We start from the raw sequence: 15,139 nt of genomic DNA on the forward strand, positions 1-15,139 counted from the left end.
ATTACTAATCAGAGTTATATAACATAGGCTAAAGAAATATGACAGGATGAAATTATGACAGGATGAAATGATATGATTAATGAATTCCCTTACAGTAAGATTTGATTCAGAAAGGGGAAAAACAAACAAACAAAAAAAAACAAACCACTATCTTTTGCTGCCTTGTGTTGCACTGAAAAATAGTCACTTTCCTAATGTTTTTGGTCCAAAGAAAGTGAATGCCATAGGTTTTACAATGTTTCGGATGCAGCCATCAATAAGAACAATGTCGAGGGCCATAGTCAATAAGTTTACAAGGCTGCAGTCATAAGCCATCTGGAAATCCAATGGGAAATCAGCTTTCCCATTTTTCAGGTAAAATAGAACACTTTTGGATCATATTTGAGCAATGAAGATACAGTAATAAAATGGCTTAGTAAGGTTTGCATAGTCTTCACAATTTTAATTCAAGATGGTATTTTAGCAAAGTTTAACATTTGTTTTACCCCATCTTGTGTACTCCATTCCTCCCACAATTTTTGGTATGGCAATGAAAACAATTCTCTCCCTACTTAGGACTGGCTTATGAAATCCATGTCTCTGTGGATACTCTGCAGCAAGTTAAATGTGTGAAATACATGTATGCCTATGTGATAAAACTAATTTTTGCTGAAATTACATTCTGCTACAGCAAAAATACATTTCACAGAGTATAACACTATATCTTCAGCATTTTATGAAAAGGAAAAACAATTTTATTTTATATTAAAGATTTGTTTTTTCTAGTGTAGCATTTCATCTTTTCTTGATCATAATTGCCCTGGTCCAGTGCTTGAGGTATTGAGTATCTAACAAAACTGAGCATCTGACTAACTAAACAGCATGAGAAACTGCAAGAATTGGTTTTAGGTTTGTACAGGCATGTCACAGAGATGTTTGTTTGCATTTGTAGTAATGTATAAAGATAATTCTTTACAAATAAAGCCTAAAAATGTGAAAAGCATTTCACATTTTTGCATACCCTTGAAGTCCATGTGCCTTAGATAAAACTGTGGGAACTGAGATAAAATTTGTGTATCTAAAATACTGAGGATGTTTGTTCTGCCAAAGCATTACTTTCATTAACAGATAGAATAACTCTTCCTCTTTGTCTCAGGCACTTCCTTTTGGACAGTCAAAGGAAGCTCAAAATGGTTGACTCATATGTATGTATCTGTGTATCCTTCCTCTTGTCTATGTACAATTCTACCTTGCCTTTGCAAAAAGTCAGTAGAAATCAAACTGTTTTGTGGAAATACCATATATGCATTCTTTGCTAAACAAGCTGCATCTCTGCATGACTGAATGTTTTTCTGTGTCATAGATCTACACAGTTCCACTAAACAGTTCCTAGAAGAATTTCACAGAATGTACAAGGGTGATATGGTCAAGGAACCTCTAGTTTTAAGTCTAATTCTTCAATTTTATCACAATTGAGTGTAATTCAGCATTTTAGTTACCTGCAGTCATATAGTGATTTGGATTGGATAACGTTACTATTAGGCACATTGCCCACATTTAGTTATAAAGATAGCGGTAACCAATTACATTACTAGCAAGACATCCAGAAGATACGGTGGAAACTATTTTGTAAAATCTACAGGGACTTAATTAAACCTCTGTACTCCAACTTCTGCAGTCCTTTAAATGAGGAGAAGTTGCTGGCTATGTAGTTATTGCTCTATGTGAAATAAAAAGTAAATGAAAACACAACAACACACTTTTAAATTAACCAGAATATTAGGAAACATAGGAAAAACAGTTAAAATCTTCTTAAATATCCCATTCTGCAGGAAAATTACTCTGGTTACCATAGGGATGTTGTTGACTTTGAAGAAATGATGAACTCACTCCATCAATATGTAGTTTGAGGTAAACATAATGGAGAACAATGGTATGACGCAGTTTCTTTCAGATAGATGTCTTCAGGCTGATGACATACTCTTCTATTTTCCAGTTGTTCAAGAAATTCAAAATTTCAAAGTCAAAACCGCAAGTTTACCACAGTTTACCAGCATCAAAACTAAGGCATTTATTGATATATTTCTATATTTATTTGTGGTCTGATGCTCATCGAATACTATTTATGAATAGTCCAGAATCTTCGATTATGTATTTCAACTGTTCCATTTTCTTTGGACTGTGGTTCTAAGAAACATGCTTCAGAAACTTGCCTCTTACCTCTCTCAGTACCTCATATCACAATGTCTTTGAATATGTTTTTGACCTGGGTTTTGATTCTGTTAATGCTAAGATTTTCCCCCTAAAATTACTGCTTTTACATTTTTCCTAAAGACTCCTCTGTCTCCTTTTCATTCACTTCGTTGGTGTATTTGGTTCTAGATGGTTTGCACCATGGATGGCTTCCTTGTCTCTAGTTCCTTTCTTCTAACACTTTATTTTTCTCCACTAAGTAATGACCTCTCTGCTATTTTTTGAATCAATCATATTTACAATTATCCTCCTAATATTTTGCTTCACATTCATGTTTCATGCTGCAGATATTCTGAGGAAAAGGCTGCAAAAAATGGGTGACAGTTGAAATGCTTTCTCTCTGCTGAGGCCACATGGGACTGAGGCAAGTGCCAAAATCTTAATATGATAGTTTAGAGCCCATAGGTCAAGGGACTGAAGAACAGGAGAGTAACATCCTTTCTCAACATATGTTTCTACAACCTGCCCTCTAAAATCAGTTTTTTATTGCACAGGACTACCTGGTGAGGACACAGCCTGCAGCACACTCAGCCTCATCATACTCATACCTGCTGAGGTAGGTTCCTCAGCACTCAGAAGTTCTGGTATGTGCTTTACTTCAAATTCTCTTCCTCCTTCTGTCCTCCACTTTAATAAGGAAATTAAACCTACAGTTTGTGAAGTGACAGCCAAAGGGAAAATTAACATAATGTGTTGATGACAGTCAGGCTTCACTTGGGACAGAGTGTACTGAGGGAGTTCCTTTTTCCTCTATTCCAGTCTTTCCACATATTTGCACTACCTTGGCAAAAATTCTATTCACCGAACTTTGTGTTTCACATTTGGGTGAAAATTTGAAGTGGAAAATTAGAAACATGTAAATTGATTTTTCTTTTCACATGGCTCAGAATTGTACTGCCTAAGTAGTGTTCTTGGTGTCCAAATTTATCAAGATAAAAAAAAAAAAAAAAAAGTGAATTTCTCTATCATTAACAAATATCTGAAGAATGTAATATGTAGTACAACAAAATCTCAAGCTTAATTCCATTAAAGACACAGATGAATCTTAACACTGTGGAAAATCGTTTAATTTCTTCATAATAAATACGAAGTTTCTTGAAACTTTTTCTGATTTATCTAACTTGGCTTCTACTGAAGACAACTTTTTGGAATATATGCAACATGAATTTGATTCTGGGCAGAGGTTTGTATGTCTTAACTCTACAGCATTCTTTAGAAAGAAATCTAATCCAAGCAAGGAATGAACATTTTTTTCTGATCTTTATTTGTACAAGGCAAATGCCAACCTTCACAGACATCAGATTGCATTGGAACAGGAATAATTTCTGAATGCAATGAATTTTCACCTCAATATATTCAATGAAACTCCTGTTTATCTTTGCAACCTGAAATTCCTATCAGGATGAATCCCATCAGAGTTCCAGTAAAATGTAAAATGTAGTTCACTTGTGATGCAGAAAGGAGTTCAAGTTGCAGTAGAACGCCTCATAGATCACTAACATTTTCTTCTTCCTTTTCATTTTTTACTTTTTAACAATGAAAAAAAAAAAAAAATTGGCTCCATCTTGCTGTATTTACCCTATTTCAAAATAGCAAAAACTTGGTCAGGAAGTTTTGCCTTTATTCCTTGGAAACTGGAATTCTCAGGATATGGCTAAAGCACGTATTCTACATTAAAAATAAATGTATTCTGAAAATTAAGCTGGTGCTTATTTTCTATGTTTAATGAAAATGAATTAAGCATGTACTTAAGTATTTGTTGGGATTGAAGTCTGCTTGCTGAGTTAGAGGATAGATTTTTTTGGATTAGTTTTTAACAGTCCTCTTAATACAAAACACAGATGGAGCATTCAAATGTCCTGATTGCTCACATGTCCTCATGATCTGTAGCCAGGATCTGGTATGGATTTTTTTTAGTTTAGTCAAAACAGGACTTCATCTGTAAAGCACCAGATGGAAGGAAGGGAAAGGATCCAAGTTTTTAATCTTTTTTTTTTTTTTTTTTCTTTCCTGAACAGATGTTGTTGAGATGATTGAGCTACACAGCCACAAATCAAACCAAAAGTGGATAAAGAAATATATACAAACATATGTTGATATTTGGTATATGGTTCATGACTACAGTCATCTATGGCTGCCATGAATATCCACCACTTATACGATGGAGATGACAAGATTTTTGAGATTACTATTCCTGAACAATTTAATTGTGTGTACATAGTCAAGAGAAAAGCTAACAATGATGCTTTAATAACCATGACCACAGGACCAAGAAACTGGTCAAGAGCAAGTAGCAAATTATGTGGAATAGAATTTTAATAAAAGGAAGGAAAGGTGATCACATGTGGCTGAGATTCAGAGATTGCAGTTTGGGGCAATAATCTCACTGAAAACTGTCAGGTGGGATATTTAAATGCACAGAAAAATAATTGTGTGGGACGCAACTTACTTTTGAGTTAGGAAGTGAAATTTTTCTAAATTCTCCACATGTGATGAACTTGTTAAAATAGGATCGCAGAGTCTACTGATCTCAGGATTACTTCTCCTTGTAAAGTAATTCTCATTTTGTGGTGTTTTATATTTATTATTCTCTGCATCTTAAAAATAAATAAATAAAAAGATTTTGATAGTAGTTCCTTTGAGGTAAACTGCAAATGAGATATGCTTCATTTTTTTTTTTTTTTTTTTTTTTTTAATAAACTCTACCGTTAAATTAACTATATGCCAAACTTTCAAAAAAACTACTAATTACAGCTTATTAAAGCTTGTTCTACATAGTAACTTCCCTGTTGGAATTCAGTAATTATGAACGAAGGGGATCCCATCAGGCACCTGTTTTACACTTGAAAGCTCAGAATTATTGCTCTACAGAAACACTTTGTATTATATAACATAAGTAAATGAAGGAGATATATAGCAATATTTCTGTTATCTTGCCAGGAAAGACCTGAAATGGAATTTAATTTGGATGGGGTGGTTTGTTGTCACTGTGTACATGTAAGTATCCATGGGCTTAAAGAAATTATATAATATCTACATTGAAATAGTATTTACCCCTTTTTAAAACAATGCTTACAGATTCTTGAAGCCAAAGTAAAAGAAAAGAAGTAAACTTCAAAATTTTATACTATATGTATTAAAGATCTTCTAGTACCATCTAGCTTATATTTGACTGACTATATGGAATAAAATTGTCTTTTTTTTTTTTTTTGAGTTATGAACAGACCACAGCAATAGAAAATTGTAGCAGTCTGTGAAAAGAAGTAAAAGTAATTTATGTATTTATTTATTTGTTAATTTTGGAGGAAAAATACTGAAGCACTGAAGCATCAATGAGTCGTATTTTTTTTTCCTGAACAGAAAACCTTCCAACTAAAACAGTGAACACCAAAAATGCCTAGAAAAGGTTTTGTGAGGAAGACCACAGAAAAACAGATGATATTAAAAAAAAAAAAAAAAAAACAAGTTCAAATTGTCTTATTTGACTAACTTCATATACATTGATTTTATGGGGACAGATATTTTACCAGGATTTTTGGAGTACTTTATGGACAACAAATCAGAAAGTTATTTTTTAAATGCTATAATTTATTTTATAAAAGTAATAAACCCACACACTACAGCTTTCTTTGAACAATGAAAAGTGAAAGACATTGCTTCCGTCTTGGCATGTATATACTTTTGGATTCTAACAAAACCTGTCTATGTCTAGCAGCTTCTTAAGAGGCCCTACCTGTGCCTTGACAAGATTCCGCAAACAAAGGTAAGAGGGAAAGATGACAACATAAAAAATTTGTGGAAATTATAGTAGTCAGGAAAATCAATTTTAAGTATTTAAATCAACCCAAAGTAATTTTTTTTTTTTATTTTAAAAACAGATTTCAAGACTGTTTTCAGTGAACACACCAAAAAAAGGACTCAAGAAAGAGCAGAAAAGTAAGGATGGCCTAGAGAAAGCTATTTGGGTATGAAGGAGTTAGAAGCCCTAACTTTATCAGCATTAAAACAAGGAGACTGGATGAATTTATTTCAGAAGTATGAAAGGGAAGGGTACATGGCAACATGGAAGATAAGAATATAAGGAAACAAGGAAGATGCAAAGCACTTTGGTTAAAAAGTTGGACCATATAACCTTGTATACCTCTAGTAGGTATTTAACATGCCCAAAAAAGATAAGCACAGAATTAAAGAATAATGGAGGTCATATGGGATTTCTGGAAGTCATCTCATTAAACCTCCAAAGAGAAAAAAAAATGCAGAAAGTACAAGGAAATCCTGGCAAATAACTACAAAAAATGACAGGAGGATACAAAGGGGAATAGACATGCAACTACAGGATGAGGAAATGGATAAACATGTTGATAGAGATAACTGTATCAAAAACAATGTAATGGGATAGAAGCCAATCCAGAACAGATTTCTGGTTAAGAGCTAAACAGTAAGCCATTCAAGGAGAAACAGAACAAGAAGCTTCCAATGCAGTTACCATAAATTGTCTAAATAGTTTCATAATATTCCCAGAAAACATTATGATCTACAGAGAACAAGGCTGGATTCACTTCACAAGATGAAATGCTGCTTTAATTTAGCATTTATCATGACAGCAAATAAGTAATATTCCAGTCAACTTTCAAAGGTTGGAAGACTTGGTGTCAACAGGATTTTTGTGTTCTAGCTTTAAGAGAGAGAGACAAATCAAAACAATTATAAACCCTTAACAATATTTAATTCCACTTTTGTGAACTCCAGTCAAGCTTATGTGCATAAACACTAGGCATTAATCATATGCTGGTAAGCCAAAGAGTTCTGGTTTGAAGTCCTCCATGGAGTTCAGCAATAGAGTTGCCTCCTTTTTAAGATCTGGATTTAAATTTTCATCTGGTATCATAACCACTTGCATTCCTGCTGCCAGTGCTCCTTTGACTCCTAGTGGTGAATCTTCAAACACAAGACACTGAGAAACAAAGGGGTGAGGGGAAAGAAGTGAAAAAAAATGTTAATACAAACTTTGTATATTCTTTTTTAAAAAGAGAGAATTATACTGAATAAAAATTAGTAGGAAAGCAAACTTCAATTTTTGGCCTAGATATCCCTAATTAGAACAAGGGTAAACCTATCAACTGGAACATCTGCATGGTAATTATCTTTACAGAATCACAGAATTTCTAGGTTGGAAGAGATCTCAAGATCATCGAGTCCAACCTCTGACCTAACGCTAACAGTCCCCACTAAACCATATCCCTAAGCTCTACATCTAAACGTCTTTTAAAGACTTCCAGGGATGGTGACTCCACCACCTCCCTGGGCAGCCTGTTCCAGTGCCTAACAACCCTTTCGGTAAAGAAGTTCTTCCTAACATCCAACCTAAAACTCCCCTGGTGCAACTTTAGCCCATTCCCCCTCGTCCTGTCACCAGGCACGTGGGAGAACAGGCCAACCCCCACCTCGCTACAGCCTCCTTTAAGGTATCTGTAGAGAGCAATAAGGTTGCCCCTGAGCCTCCTCTTCTCCAGGCTGAACAAGCCCAGCTCCCTCAGCCGCTCCTCGTAGGACTTGTTCTCCAGGCCCCTCACCAGCTTCGTCGCCCTTCTCTGGACCCGAATTCATTTCAATTAAAAAAGGCATCTACACACATACTTAAATCCCAACAACTGGTTATCCAGATGCTCCTAAGCAAATCCTTTTCTGGTGATAGGTTTAAGCACAAGCTTAAAGCAAAGCATGTGCTTAAATACCTTCAACATAACTCTATAACTTTATAACCTGTAAAATGGCAAAAGTAGTGCTTTCAATTGCAGGTGTGACATTTCTTATGTGTATGAGAGTGGCAAAGGCTACAGTACCCAGGTCAATATTAGGACCCTAGGTAAGTAAGACAGAAGTTATTTGACAAAAGAGTGCTCATGAATTCACATTCTAGTTTCTTAGTTCCAAAGCAATGCTGACAAAGAAAATCAGCAATTATATTGGACTGTTACTCTTAGAGAAGGGGCAGTATAGTCAGGTAAAATTCTGTATCTTAAAATAGTCAAAATCATTCAAGATTGCAGTATGGAATCTAAGTTGTTAAAAATAATGAATACATTATATGTGTGAATTTTGTACTTTAACAGTACAATATTCAATAATAAATATATAACATAGTATTTTGGAAATTGAAATGCTATACTATTTTGTTTAAAACTTCAACTCTTCAGTATTTCAGCATTTCATAGTAATCTAGTAATCTGGTTAAATTACTGTTAGTTTTGATTATTGGATTAAAATTTTTGTGTTTTTTTTTTATTTTTTTTCTGAAAAAAAGCAGGCAGTTAAAATCTAGTATTTTGTAAGTCAATCTAAAAGTACTTTTCACTATTTTGTTTTGATTAATACACCAACTGTAAAAATTGAAATGTTGTAAAAAAACTAATCAAAGTAGCAGAAATGAACTATCCTACCTCTATATACCATGCATATAGTATGCATTATCTATGTAGGTACACATATATAAAATACACAAAGACTGGAAAAACTTTGAAGAAAACAATAAAAGGTGTATTCTTAGGGAAACAAATTACACAGATTTATTGGAAAATAATATCTATGGTTAATTTAATGAAAAAATCATGATCGCAGTCAACTTAATAAACTTCCAGATACAATAGGACAATTCATTAAAAGTAAATATGATTATAACAAAGATACAATCCCACCTTCAGTAATGTTTGTTTTGCCTAATTCATGGTTCATTAAGAAAAATTAGAAAGCTTCTTCAACACCTGACTTAGAATTAGACCTTGACCCATGCTACTTCTTATCCCTCCCACTGCTGCAGTAATTTTATAGTGTTGTCTGTTTAGATCTCAAAAATATAATATGTATAAATAAGTGAAGTGCTGAAAAGTTTGCCCTTTCAACTTTTTTGCATATATCTGAATAATACTGCAGTTTTTGCAATCAGCCAGTGTACCACTTCATAGAACTTTTCCATACTTTGTGGCTAGGATACATTTCAGCAAAACCTAAACATTTCCCAGACGTGAAATATCATATTGAAGAATTAAAGTAATTGAATTAAATTGAAATATGTTTACATATTTTAAATTGTGTTATAATGGCAGAGTCATTTTATTTTTTAAAAATTGGTAATTAGTAACACTGAACATAAAGTTTTTCCTTTCAACAAAAGTTGTAAGAAAGACAGCAATTACTATTTACTACACCAGTAGTTTTGCAGTCCTATTAGCTGAGGACCATACTAAGGACATGAAATGGGCCAAATGACTTTAGCACCATTCAAAACACTCTTAAAAGAATTTCACAAACACATTTCAACTGGATTGTCAACGATTCATACAAATTCAGGTAGATCATCTAGTCTGAACTTCTATATAATAGACGATAATTCTTCTGGAGTTCATTCCTGTATAGAATATAGCATCTCTTCTTCATGTTAAGTGGTCTTGAGTTTGAATTTTTGGTCATAGACAATACAAAACAACCTTTAGTGTCCAAGTACCCAAGAATTCTGACCTGTGCTGACATACGGTGTCTAACAGTTCTGCAATTCAGACTGCATCTATTATCAATATTATTAGCAGTGCTACTACTACTAATATACTACTACTAATACACTAATAATATAAAAATCACTGCTACAAGTCATTTCAGTAATTCAATACAGACTTTGGGATGATAAGTACAATGTTCCCTACACCTTTCAGACATTGCAATTCTGCCTTATCATAAATTTCTCTCTCATCCATTAGGCATTTGGTAAACTCTGCAGTCATTACCAAAGTATCAAACCCCTTCCTACATACTCAGGATGGGTTTTCTTATCCTTTTCTTCACAATACAATAGATTGTGGCAACTGATACTTGCTGGATGAGAGCAATGAATTACTAAACTTAATTTAACTGTTGACTGAATTGAGATTTGATGCACTGGGAGAACATACATCAGTACACTGCATCTTTTAGGCTCCTTAAAACACTCTTTGACCAGAAAAGATTAAGGATGCACTAAGTTTATTTGTTCTGGCTGTGATCTCAGAAAACCAAGCTGCAACCTGTAAAAACTTTTTTATGATCAAAGAAAACATTTTTGCAAGACATACTAAATAGATGCACTATATGTCTCTATGTTGTATATCTATGACCTATATCAGACCGGATCAGAAAAGAGGAAGCAAACCCTTTCTGCTTCCTTTTCTTTTTAAAATATTTGCCCTTGCCCATCAAGATGTCAGCAACTACTTGGAGTCAGTCAAGGAAAAGCAAAATGTGCCTTCTACCTTGCATTTCATAAAGCAAACCTCAACTAATGAATTTCAATGAGGCAATGGAACCAAACCGATCTCTCTTGTGTTAATTTCCTTTATACACTCTCTAAATTCCTTCTTTTCCTACTCTGTTTTGATCAATGTGATATTTTCAACTGTTGATCAGTATTTGTACTACAAATATGTAATTCTGGAACAACTGTTAGGACTGAAGTACAGTTCTGCCTAAAGGTTTTCTTCTTAAGAACAGATTAGTTTGTGACCCTAAGCACTCTATGCATTCACAAACAGTAAATGAAGCCCTGGCAGGCTCTCCCTTTTGAAGACTAAGCTTAAATGTTGCACAGAACAGCATTATCAAGGCTTTTCAGAAACTTTCTAATCCAGTCCATACAAAGAAATGTACTTCACTGCTCTGCCTTGAAAGACCTAATTGACTTCCATGATGTCAGTAAGCTTAGTGTAAGAGAAGAGACAATGATTATGGAATGCAATATGCATAATGAAAAGCTTAACTAATTCCCTAGAACTAGAAGCAATTAAAACTCTTAATTACCAAAGAAACCAGGCAAATGACCCATAATTATAGTGACTTTAATGTTACAGGAAATAAGTGTACTAGGTCTTCCTCCTGTCTTCCTTGCTACTGACACTTATTGTCAACAGCACAGAAACATTTTTAATGGATGACGAAAGGTTTACAGAGGTCACGTACAAAATGGATTTATTAACTTTGCTGCACAGAGATGTTATAAACTGCTCACTGTCCTGGCCCACCCACACACTAAATTTAGAGATATGAAAGCAGCCAAGTTCTTCCCCATTTTGCATAAATATTGCAACATCAGCATCACTCCAACTGAGAGAGACAGATGAGATTTATACAGACTTCAGCTGAGATTCTGGCTCCTTGTCTGCATTACTTGTATAACTTGTGTCACTGATCAATACTACTGCTATGACATTTCTCAAAAGGTCATACTAATACAGGACAGTTTTCACTTTGGAATGAACTAGATACTTTAAAAAGTAAAGTACTAAAGCACACTAATTTATATTTCACTCTGTGGATCTAGAAGAAAGAAGAATGAATCACTCAACCTAAGAAAGAAATATTAAAATCACTGCAGCACTTCATTACCTCATATGCCTAGATGAAATTTAAGAATATAAGGAAACAACTGCTAGTCAGGCCTTTGGAATGCACAGCAGGTCCTGTCCAACCTGTGTACTGTAAAGTGGATGGAATAATTAAATAGCTAATAGGGATATCCTTAAGTGTTAATACTATTAGTGATAATCAAAGAGTCTGGAAGGATAGAAGATTAAAATCAGTTTTGAAATTAATATTTTGGAAAGCCTGCATGTAGAATAATGGGAAGTGCTTAGGGAACACATAACCTTGATCACCTATGACATTATTGTATCAATTCTAAAATAGAATTCCAGATGAGACTAAAGATGGCATAATTTATATACATATAACATTTTTGCAAATTAAACACTACCATCTACTGTTTTATAAAGAACCAATAAAAAAAAAAACTCTTAAAAATGGTAAATACAGCCTAAAATTATTTTTTATTTTGTTAGAATACAACAATATAATATAACTCCTGTTGAATCAAAACAAAAAGCATGAACAGTGGAATTCTGAGGTTTCAGATAGTAGTTCTAAAGAGGGCTGGTCAGGCCTTTGAGAAGTTATCCCTACGTTCGTTCTCCAGCTTCTGAATAGGATCAGTCTCTTTCTGTGCTTGGTGAGAAGGAACAGTAGAAGATTATTGTAACTCCTGTATTATAATGAGGCAGAGGTACTTGGTATAAGAATGTAATATATTATGTTTGGGACTTCTTATGAATCACAAACAATACTTCTGTAATTTCACTGGTTATCAGCATTGGTTTTTCTCCATAATCAAATCAACAGCATAAAAGCACAACATGTTATTTGTAAAATTTGCACTCTGGAAACATTTAGCCGCCTTAATCATTAATTTATGTATACATGCACAATACAGTCTTCTATAAACATTTAAGGTTTAATTAAAATTCCATCGTATCATTGAAAAAAAAACTATTAACCTCAGTGGGCATCAAAGTCAGCCCCAAAACAGGCCCTGAGAAGAAATCCTCCAACTGCAGCTAGCCCACACTGCTTTCAGAAGTATGTTGTTCATCTCTGCTAACTTGAAGATGGTCAGGCCTTTCATTCCTCCCAATAATTTGTTCTGTTGAATGCCAAATACAAATGCCAGTTCATAATCTGTGTCTATAATTAAAAACTAAGTAGCATCATGAAATTAATGAAATTATTAGTCTGAAGAATTATACTACTGTAATTCTGTTTTTTTGGTTGTTTGTTTGTTTTGTTTTGTTTAACAATGTTTATCTCCTTTCCTTACTGATTCTTTTTTTTTTTTTTCAGATTTTCAGTGAAATTCCACTACTGACCAACTGTTGCTAGTGTGAATGATCAAGAACTACAGGAATTTTCAAGAACTACAATGTAATTCAGAATGCAATGCAGACCCATCTACATCCCTTACAAAATGTTGGGACGCTGAAAAGATTCTGTTTATCATTTATGGTTGGTGGTGAAAATTCATAAAACGAGAGAGGAAACACCAACACCTTCACTAACATATTACAACAGAACTGGTGGGCTATGTGTTAGGAAACGGCTTTCATCTTTTCTTACTCTTTGATATACAAAGATTCTAAGAACAAGGGGAAAATGTATTTCTTGGTGACCTATTTACCAACAGACTTACTTAAACATTATTGAATAAATGCATTTTAAGCAGCTACAGTATTTGCAATTTTGGCCTCCTACTGTGTTAACTCTCCAAAGAATTAACAAAAAAAAAACAACAATAATGAAATTACTTGATTAATGTTTTGCTCCTGATCTTTGGACTTACACTCTTTCCAGAAATCGTAAGTGAATTACACTTCATTTTATTTGAAGGATGTGTGCCAATTTGACCAGTCAGGGATAACAAAGTCATATTAAATATGCTATGTAAGAAAGACATGCAGCTTACAGCCCCCCAAAGGCAGTTCTATTAAGAAAAATAAGCAGTAAGCCAAGATGTTTTTAAGTGATAAAACAAATGAACAAACAAGCTGGAAAGTTATAACCAAATGAATTAAAAGTCAATGTATCTGGAATACTAACTATCAGCCACCATCCTGTATGATTCATATTAAGAACTGTTTGAAAATTATATGCACACTTGTTTTTTAATCCAGATTTTTAACTTACTAGTGTTAGTACCGTGCAGGTCAGTACAAAAATCAACTTGTTTACTAGAAGGCTTACAAGTTATAACTAAAAATCAGTAGTAGGATTTAAACAAAACCACCACCACAACAAAGCATTACATCTGCACATTACTAGGTTACTCTGCACTTCCAGCCCTCAAAAAAATGCCACTCCACTTTTAAGTACATATCAGCAGCTACTGCCTCCCAAACCAGTTCACAGGAAGTTATCTTAAGGTGGGCCAGTAGGAGTAAAACAGTTTGGATGTGGTAGAACAAGAAGAAATTTCAAATATCTTGCTTGTTTTCAAGACTCAATCAAGTGAAAGAAAGTGCCTCTGTGAGTGACAGTCACAGACACAGTGGCTCTGTGAAGCAAGGAGAAGGTCACATTTACATGCGGGGTTATTCTGATCATTCCGGATGGCTGGAGCATTCTTTTTATAGAGGATTGTGTGTTTAGAGGACAGCACACTGGGAACTTTGTATGGCAACTTGTGTTACAGGCCTCAAAAAATTCCCAGGCGTTTCTGAAACAGTGTCCAATTATCCCAGCAGCAGAAATCTAACTCAATCAACTGCAGCTTAGATTAGCAATAGAAGAGTATTGTTCTTTTATTTTATGGAGGACACAAGGCAAATACTCAAGAAACTCTCTACTGAAGCTACTCATACAGCATAACATTGGTTTTGTTTGTTTGTTTGTTTGTTTTAATGTTACTTATATCTAAAAGTAGCCTGAAAATGGAATTCTGTGCAATTAAATAGTTAATCTGTGCTGCCTTTCCTTCCACACAGAAGTACATTTACTAAAGCCACTGACTTTCTTGACAGGTAACATGCAACACATGCATGTAACTGCATCTCAAATGCAAAGCTCAGAGTCATAGAATCATTTACACCGGAAGGGATCTCTCGAGGCTGTTCAGTCACGGTTCCTGGTCAAAGCACATCCTGCTAGAGCAGGCTGCTCAGGAGGTTGACTGGTTGAGCTCTGAGTGCCTCCAAGGATGGAGACTCCACATACTTTCTGGGCAATCTGTTCCTCATTTCCCCACCCTATGCCGAAAATCATTTTCCTAGTATATAGTGCAAACTTCCCATGTTCCAGGTTGTACCTGTTGCCTACTGTACCATCACTCTGCAGTCTTGCTCCAACTCATGAGCAAATATGTCAGAGATACGAACCAGGTATATTCAATGGAGAAATCATTTTGACAAATCCAAATTCTAAGTCTCAAGCTGAAACTGGAAGTAGGTATCAAAAGTATTTCCTGAATAAATGCAACTATCTTTTGTCCCAGTGAATGCCTACAAATTCATGGCTGCTGCACGGCAAGCTGCTAATGGCAGCTACCCGTCCTGTTTCTGCA

General features: G+C 34.5%; 1 protein-coding gene across 2 annotated transcripts in view; it reads right to left on the reverse strand.

Annotated features, from left to right (window-relative positions):
• Positions 1–6,222: 6,222 nt before the first annotated feature.
• Positions 6,223–15,139, reverse strand: part of PUDP (pseudouridine 5'-phosphatase) — a 77,896-nt gene continuing 68,979 nt past the window's right edge. For both annotated transcript variants that reach the window (XM_068682362.1, XM_068682353.1), the window contains one exon: positions 6,223–7,186. In XM_068682362.1, the coding sequence (XP_068538463.1) occupies positions 7,010–7,186 (177 nt within the window). In that variant the 3' untranslated portion in view covers positions 6,223–7,009. The remainder of the gene's footprint in view (positions 7,187–15,139) is intronic.

This window comes from Anas acuta, chromosome 1, assembly GCF_963932015.1.
Source record: "Anas acuta chromosome 1, bAnaAcu1.1, whole genome shotgun sequence".
Lineage (NCBI taxonomy): Eukaryota > Metazoa > Chordata > Aves > Anseriformes > Anatidae > Anas > Anas acuta.